General features: G+C 56.3%; 1 protein-coding gene across 1 annotated transcript; it reads right to left on the reverse strand.

The window, feature by feature from the left end:
- Positions 1 to 343: 343 nt before the first annotated feature.
- Positions 344 to 2402, reverse strand: LOC122374852 (the record flags this gene model as incomplete). Its single annotated transcript, XM_043353864.1, has 1 exon — positions 344 to 2402. A coding segment is annotated over exon 1 (2059 nt), but the record flags the coding sequence as incomplete, so codon positions are not given.
- Positions 2403 to 8851: the final 6449 nt, after the last annotated feature.

An 8851-nucleotide genomic window follows, 5' to 3' on the forward strand; every position in this document is an offset into this window, starting at 1 on the left:
TCGTCACCGTTGTTGGCAAGACGATGACGAATGTTCCGCACGTGCCATGGGACTCCATCCACTTCAATCGTCTGAGCGGATACGACTTTGGTGACAGTGCCCTCCTTTGACACGGCGGTGCACCGATCGCCCCGTTTTCGGACCCACACCGCATCACCGGGCTGATACACACCAGGCTGGCCGGCCGTCTGAGGAGGAGCAGCTGTGTTTCCCTGTGACTGCACGCACAAGTCTCTGCCAGCCTGACGGTAGGCACCATGTATCGGGGCCGTGGTAATATCACGCCCGTCCTTGGGCGTGACATTATATCGGTGCACGGCTTCTGGTACGGTGCATCCCTGACGGGCGGCCATCACTTTGATGGTGCGGTGGTGGCGCTCGATGATGCCATTCCCACCAGGTTCATAGGCCGCGCGATACCTCAGCTCGACGTCCCACCGCACCGCGAACGCCTTCAGCTCGCGACCCTTGAATTCGGTCGCATTATCCATTAGAAGCTCGGCCGGTGCTCCTCGCTCCAAAAACAGAGCCTCGAGTTGTCTGACGATCTCGCTCCCGTCAGAGCGGCGGATCTCACGCCACATGGCGTATCGCGACGGCCCACAGTCAATCACGGTGAGATAGTGTTTTCCGCGGAAATGGGTTACGTCCATTGCCAGCCGCTCCCAGTTGCGCTCGACCGCCAAGGCACCATGCTTCCAGCGCGACGGGGCTGGGTCGATCGACGCACACACCTGGCACGATCTAACGATCTGACGAACGGCCGACTTCGTCACGCTCTTTCCCAGCTCTCGGCGCGCATACCACCACGTCCGCCGCACTCCCTGGTGTCCCACACTTTCATGCACCGCCGTTATGTCCTCCGGTCGAGCTGTCCTAACGGCCGCCACCACACCTGTCGCCTGCTCGCTTCCGGTTCTGATCCACTCTTTTGGTACTCTCGTGAGCTCGTCTGCACGGTTGGCAGCCGACGGCACGAGCTCCACTGTCACGACGAGGTCGTACTCGCTGGAGAGCTGCTTGAAAACGGCCACCCGCCGCCGAACCAGCATTTCCGACTGTGCCTTCGTTCTCAGTCGCGCACGGCCTGTCAGAGCGTCGGTCAGCCAGCGCTGAACAGTGACAGAGTCTGTGCGGAGGATCACACGCTTGAATCCCCACGCCACCGCCATATTCATACCGTTCAGCGCGGCATCCAGCTCCGATAGGTTTATGTGCATGTCTGAGTCACTGTCAGATCGGAGCCACGCGGCGTCTTCGATAACCTCACCCGTGGTGGGGTCACTTAGCACTACGCCGCGGGCGATGGAGCTGGCATCAGTCCACACCGTCACCGAGTCTCCTGAGACGCACCACTGTCCTCGTGCCGGGTCACACTCTGCCAGCCGCCGGGCCACATCACTGACTTGTTTGCGCAGGTCATCGTCGGTGATCGGTGAGTCCCAATCTTTGGTGACCTTGTTCGCCGCCCTTTTCAGCCAGGCAGCGGCCGGCCGCAGCCACCCGGCGACGGGCACGTGTGAGGTTAGCTGACCCGCCCAGGCGAAGATTGACCGCCTGGTCAGCACCCCGGGTGGCTCAGCTGGTGTCACGCCGTCCCGAGACCATCTCAGTGTGCCGTCACCGCCAGACTGCCGTCTCACTCGGAGCCCCAGCATCCGGGCTCCGGCCTCATCCGCTACCCGTTCCGGTGGCTTACACGAGAGCCCGTATGCGGAAAAATGTTCGGCCACCCGCTCAGCCGAGATGAGCGTCTCGTTGACGAGCAGGTCGTCAGCGTACGGGAGCACTGCTTTTGCGATCTCTGGACTTTGATCCAAAACTTCCCGCACTACCGCTCGCATGATGCCGCTTGCAACGCTGAGACCAAATCCGACCCTTGTCAGACAATGTCGCTGGCCGTCCACGATTACCGTCTGAAACGGCCACAGCTCCTGGGCCACGTGCAGCTGCAGAAACGCCTTCTTCAGGTCGATGACGGCCACATCGTCGCCGTGTTGCCGCCACTTGCGGAGCTGGTCGCGGCACACATCAGCTTCAGCCGTATGAGCCACCAGGTGCTCATTCAGTTCACGGTAGTCGAGCACCGGCCTGACCTTGTCCTTGGCTTCCTGGGTGACCGCCATGAGCGGAATTAGGCCACGCACCGGCCCGTGTTCCTGCTCATTGTACGGTTGCAGCCACCCTTCCTCGATCCACAGCCGTAACTCTGCGTCGAACCGCTCCTGCGACTCTGCCGGCACGCGATATTGCGGCACAGTATTCTTGAGTTGTTTTGGCTCCTTTCCGTCGGCCCACTTCCACCAAACTGTCCACTTTCCGTCGCCGAACTTAGCCACAAAATCAGCCGTCTCGATCTGACTGTCCACTGGACCACGCCCCTGAGACACCGCTGCCGACATACCGCTCGATTCTGCCTTTACACCGGCGCACCCCGAACGCTCCCCCGTCACCACTTTACCACCAAAACGCACCTCTCCACCACTAACAAACACACCACCCAGCGCCTCTAACCCGGTCATGCCCAACAGCACGTCAACACCCAACAACCTTTCCGCCACTACCACAGCACGGACCGCCGCCCGCCGGCCTTGTGCCTCCAGCAGCACCTCTGCACTCCCGCAGCATCGCACGACACTCCCATTCACCGCGGTCAAGTTTGTCTCACATCGATCCCATTTATCGACACAACCCGCGAACACCACGGTCTCCTCGCAGCCCGTGTCCACCAGCGCGTGACACGGTCGCCCGTCGAGCAGCATCTGGATTACCGGCGCTCTGCTGCCGGCTCGGTGGACGGCGGAGGAGGTGCTGGCGCTGATGCAGCTCCCCCGCCGCAGCCGTTTGGGCACATCCGGGCGATATGACCTGGGCGACCACATATCCAGCATCTGATCGGAGCCGGCCGGCGACTTGACCTTGAAATGTCACGTGATGGCCCACTCGCCGCCGCCGCCGCCGCCCCCGCCGCCGCCGCCGCCGCCGCCGCCGCTGCCGCCGCCGGTGGCGCTGCCGTGACTGCTGTCCTGGACAGTACGGCTCTCGCTCGGTCCAGGACGTACTCGAGAGTGAACTCGTCTCCGAGCCCGTCCCGAACCGCAGCTTGCGCAGCCTCCGGCAGCCCATTGACGAAGGTGATGGCGATAGCTCTCTCCGGCAGACCTCCCATCAACTCAGCGAGCTGCTGCAGCGCCGCTAAGTACACATCCGCCGTCTCTCCGGGATGAAGGCGACGCCGTGCCATTTCCGCCTGCGCTGTGAACGGGTCCATGGCGAAGGCCCTCAGCAGCTTAGCCTTCACGCTGGGCAGCTGATGACGAGTCGCTGCGGGCATTCGGGACCACACCGCGAAAGCACCGCCGCGCAGGCGAGTCGGCAACACAGCCATCAAGGACACTGATCGCAGCTCGCACAGGAGAGCAGCCTGCTCCAGCCACTCCACTACGTTTCCAGTTCCGTCGAACTCCGGAATAGTCCTGGCGTCGAACGGCGGAGTCACCTCCATCACCGCTCTTCCCGCGGCGTCACTGGTCTCCTCCTCGACACTCGGCATCTTCTCACCACTTGTCAGAAAAACGCCGAAATAGCTTGTGGCATTCAAACTTTGCGTCTATCGTAGACTGTATTTCTTCACCCTTCAGACATCTCAACGCGCACACCGACCCGTCCTCTCTCTCTCCCGCCCTGCTCTCCACTGCCCGCCCGTCTCCCAATGTCCAGCCGGGCCGCCCGATATACGGGCCGGCGTGTCCCTGCTGCCGCGCACATGTGTGGCCATAGACCTCCATTTATGACCACTTATGACCCGACGCCGACCCTACGCGACAAGGCTAGAATACAAACTATGTGAACAAACAGAGAGACACAGTTGTCTACCGCATGATGCATTATTTTTATTTTTTTGTCTTGGCACATTTCTTGAACAAAATTCAAGTCCCAGTCAACAGTATTTAACGCGAAAAATTTTGTATCACGAATCTGGTCAAAAATTTGTATCGCATCTTGCAACACGAAACTGGCATAAGCTTCTTAAAAATTGAAACTGCGATATTTCTCTCTCTTCCGTATTCGATCGGAGGGTATTCCTGATACCGTTTCGTGCTGCGTATTTCAGTGCGGCTGCCTGATAAGCCAACCGCTCACGTTTGTGGTTCTATTTGTGGTTGAATTACATCCCGAACGGTTAGGCCAGCCTCTCTCTAATCCCGTGCGCTCCAGCCCGTGAGCCTGTCGTGCCGGCGGCCCCACCGGGCTCAGCTTCGTCCCCGGGCAAAAAGTGGTTTGACCTCCCGGCTTGGACCACGCCGAGCATTTTCGTCGATAATGGCCCCAGCGCTGCCACAAATCACCTTAGGTTTTGATTTGCCGACTAAGCCAGCATGCATGTCCGATGTGGTGAGCTGGCTTTTCGATGGCTTAACTGTTTCGGCCTTGATCAATGCTGCGTGCTAGAAGCTAGTGGCACTCGTGGCTCAGAAGCGTTCAATACCATTCGTCCCGAATCTTATCCCTCACCGAAAACCCACTGGCCACCGACCACGGGACTCACCTGTCTGGAACACAATGCCCATGCCGGGTGACCCGGTGACCTGCCGGTGCTCTGGTCACGTGTTTGGTGCGTCAGAGGAGGTCCTGACACCACCCAGCTCCCCGAGGAGCGGCCGACCACCGACTAGCGGCCCATTCAGGGCGACACCGCAACGACACTTTACGCACGAGGGGCCGATTCGCCGCGGCTCCGGACTGCAGGGGGAGAGCCGCAGTCAACAAGCCACGCGCACAGCCCGGGGCGCCGGATCGGCGCGGCGACAGTGGCGACACCGGGAACGGGTGAGCGAACGGATTGCTCTCCTCGGGATGAGTCGCCTCAGGGCACGACAGGAAGATGCGGGTGAAACGATAGGGATGAGAGTCGCAGCGATAGCTGAGTAACGACGCAATAATGGATAACGTGCATGCCCTATCATGGGTGCGTTTTTCACAGGCTTTGAGATGCGTGACAGGTAGAAATTTAGTGAGTTTCTTTTAGATATGGAGGGACAATTTCGGGCATGGTCAGAGCATTCTCGACAAAGTGTCGAGTGTTGAAACGCTGGAACTCTCTTCCATTCATCGTGCTGGTGTAGGTACGAGTATACGGACTATGTGCATGCGTTCCAAAGACCACGAACGTACTCGAAAGAATGCCAGCAGTGACTTGTATCCGACTTGCAGCGGACAGCGTTCAGCTTAGTTAAACGTACTTGCCTAGCAAGCGTAAACTTATGAGAATTCGATGGATTTTTGTCCAGCGTGATGCCTTCCTGGATTGGCACGGCTGTGCTTTTAAGTAATGCATCGAGTCTGCAAGGGGCTGCATATATCAAGCCGCGAGTTCTGGTGAGGGGCGATTAGAGGACTTACGAGTGTCGTGACGCGCAACTCCAAAGTGCGGCCAATTCCGGCAGCGACATGTTTGAGCGGCGACATGATAGCATCTAAGGATCCGTGCCAGCGCCATGGTTTTCAGAGAATATTCCAGCCCTGTTCGTGACTTCGAAAGTCCATGCGATTTGGACAGTCTTAGGACCACTGCACACTGTGGGATGTCCGTAAAGGCTATAGCCCATACTGCCATTTAGCAAGCCACATTGCTGAAATACCGTCAGCCAGGTTGGGATTGTTTGATACGAATAAAAAATCGGTATCGTCCACATCACCGCCCTTTATCCAGTTATGTTGCTCACGAATGGAACCGCTGAAAGAGTCAGTGCAGCGGTGTTACTGATGTACTAAAATCCTCTTGGGAAAAACCTAGCCACTGCAAATCCTTCCATGGTGGCGGACCTGGGATGGTTCTCAGTGTAAGCAATTTGCCGAAAAACATTTGGTTGAAGCGAAGGAAGTGAGTCGTCCTCGACTATTTGCATCAATCCACCTGCTCACATCACATCTGCATTAACTGCAGTCTGCAGACAACACGATCACGTGTATCAATATCATGATACAGGGCGAAGGTCGCACTTTGTGACCTTCGCTGAGCACTATGCCCGTGTTCCAAGCTACCCTCTGAGTATCCCCGTGGTCCAGGCTACCCTTCGAGTATCCCCGTGGCTCAGGCTACCCTCTGACTATCCCCGTGCTCCAGACTCTCCATCGAATAGCTGTCCCTTCAATTGTCCCGCAATACCATCTGTTGAGTATCTGGTCGTCCTTGCTCCAGAAGACTCTCCACCGGGCATCTAACCTCGTTCCAGACAGTCAGCACTGTTCCGAGTCGGACAGTCGGAAGTTCCGACTCTTCTGTCGATGTTTTAGCGGGCGGAACCTCCTGTGTATCAGCCAGCGCCGCGACTCACCTGGGCCATCCATCGCAGGAAGTCGCGCCGGGCCGGTAACTCAATTACTCCCCCTAATTTCTCCCCTTCGATACCGCCGTGCGCCCCTCCAGCAGACGACACAGAGGCGCCGCCGGCAGGACAATGAAGAATGATCACCAGCCATTGTTCCTCCGCCAAAACGATCAGCCGGAAAAATTAGCCGATGTAAAAAATAAGGACAGCGGCGGCGGCGGCGCGGCGGGCCGGACGCTGCCGCCGGTGACGGCGGGCCGTGTGGTCCCCTCACAAACGGCACCCACAATGGACACTGGACGGCACGGAAATTAAAAGGTCATCAATTTGTCGCCGCCCTGCTGAAAACAAGGCTGGCCCACTGCTGAGGGGAGGGCCGGGGAGGAGCGGGTGTCACTCGATGTTCCGGCGATTATCGGCACTTTTGAGGGCGGTCGGGGGCGGTCAGCCCGGCCAATTTCTGCGGCCACATCACAGGGACCGCCCACGGGAGCGCATTAGAGACAGCTGGGGTGGTGGACCGTAGAAAACAGACGCCTTCCGTGCGGCTCCGGCCCACTGGCAGATCCCTTCTGCCTGGCACGATCACTTCACCTGGCACGATCAGTCTGGACAGACAGCAGCTAGTTTCAAGTCAAAGTCAGAACCTCAACAAAAGGTTTTTTCCCCAGCCCACTCACAAAGCATGAGAGTTCGTGAACACGCAGAACACACCGTTACAATGCTTAAAACCTGTTTTATCTTAGCGTTGAATAATATTTGAATTGTAATGCTATGCATAATTGTACTATTAATCTGATTATCTTAACCATTTTAGACGGAAGGCTGATCCAAACAACTCTGATTAGATTTATATCACAGTCCTTAGTTACTTCAGCTGAGGTGTCGGTGGTGATACCAAACTTGTTAATCATTGGAGGTTTGGATGGATGTTTGGTTGATTCGCCATCTGTCTCGCTCTATCCTGACATCGTTGGACAACTCGGGAGCAAAGACCGAAACAGGCGGCTTCACGGCTAGTGTCATGGCTCGTCGCCACCGGTTCGTTGTTTTGGCCGCCGCTGCGTCACTGATTGTCATAGTCGCGCCTCAGCACGCTAAATGGCAGTTTTGATAGTCGAGTGACTCGAAAGGATATGGAACAAAAACTGAGCGGTGGTAGGCCATGTAGGCATTTAGACGTTTATTATCAACGGAAATAGTTAGAGCCCTATGTAAACAAATCGTTCACGTTTTTATTGTAAAATCTTATCTTTGCAGCTCAAATTGTTACAAAAACAATTTTCATCAAATGTACAGAAAATGCTTATCATAGTTCCTAAGAAAAAGCATCTGTCCCCATTCACTGACAACTAGCATGGCCCGAATATGCATCGAAACAAATATATTGGTTCTTAGAAACTCAACGAAGAACCAAAAGCTGACAGCGATGGCGTCCATTGAAAGCCGCTGTTTTCCTTGCGACGGCTACAGATAGCCTCATAATGGAAAATTCTTCATCATTGATGAAAACTTTACGATGCAATACGCTTCGCCTCATCTGTCCTGTGACAAAGCCGATATCCCCACATTACTGATAACAGCAACAAGGTTTTGTCAAGCCTGGAGGATCAAGTGTTACTCGTAACACAAGTGTCATTTCCACTAAAGCCATCATATACTTTATTTATTTTAGCAGGACTTGTTAAAAGCTAATGGCTAAATTATTGGGTAACAATTAGAGCCTAGAGGCATCGACGTTTCGAACGTTTCCGGACCGTCCTCCCTATCCCTGTTCCCCCGTGTCGCCTACCGTCACGGCGTGTGTAAGCCGTGACTGCGGGCGCCCGTCACGGCCGCCGCCGCGTCACCAGTGGCTCGTGACATGGTGACGCGGCGCGACCGTCACAGCGCGCGTGCGGTCACGTGTCGCGCTGAGGTCGCCGCGTCACGGCCCGATCCTCCCAGCTGCCATCGTCACGCCGCAATCAATCAGAACAATATCGTCACGGCGCGCGTTACGTGACACGCGTCACGCGCCGCCGACGCCGGCGTGGCCGTGGGTGGGCGGCCAGTCACGGCCAGTTGGACTCGTGACGACTGCGACAGATGGGCCTCTGACAGTTGTGTCCTGTCAGAACACGGCTGAGAAGCTAGGGGTGCACGCAGTATTACATGCATTACGAGTGGGTATACATTTTAGGCGTAAATGTGAAGCACGACGCTTTGTTTATTTGGGCCTACACATGTAAAGTATATTGCAAGCATTTTATCAGTTACTTGATGAATTCTGACAATTCTTTACAACGGTCTTTCGATCAATCGGCGTAGGGAACTTTTCTCAGAGGTCGCGAAGTACGGCCATGAAGTTTCGCATGGAGTTTCCTCAGCAAACTTGAGTAAAATGCTGCCGGCATCGGCAACACTAGCAAAAGTCACGTGTGAGTAGCACGCGCATCCTGCCGACTGGGGACGACCCCAGGGTGTAGAACTGTGCAATATGCAGCGGAGTTGAGATCCGCATGGTGGGGGCAGGGCCG

The sequence above is a fragment of the Amphibalanus amphitrite genome, unplaced genomic scaffold, assembly GCF_019059575.1.
Source record: "Amphibalanus amphitrite isolate SeventyFive unplaced genomic scaffold, NRLGWU_Aamphi_draft 001727F_arrow, whole genome shotgun sequence".
NCBI lineage: Eukaryota > Metazoa > Arthropoda > Thecostraca > Balanomorpha > Balanidae > Amphibalanus > Amphibalanus amphitrite.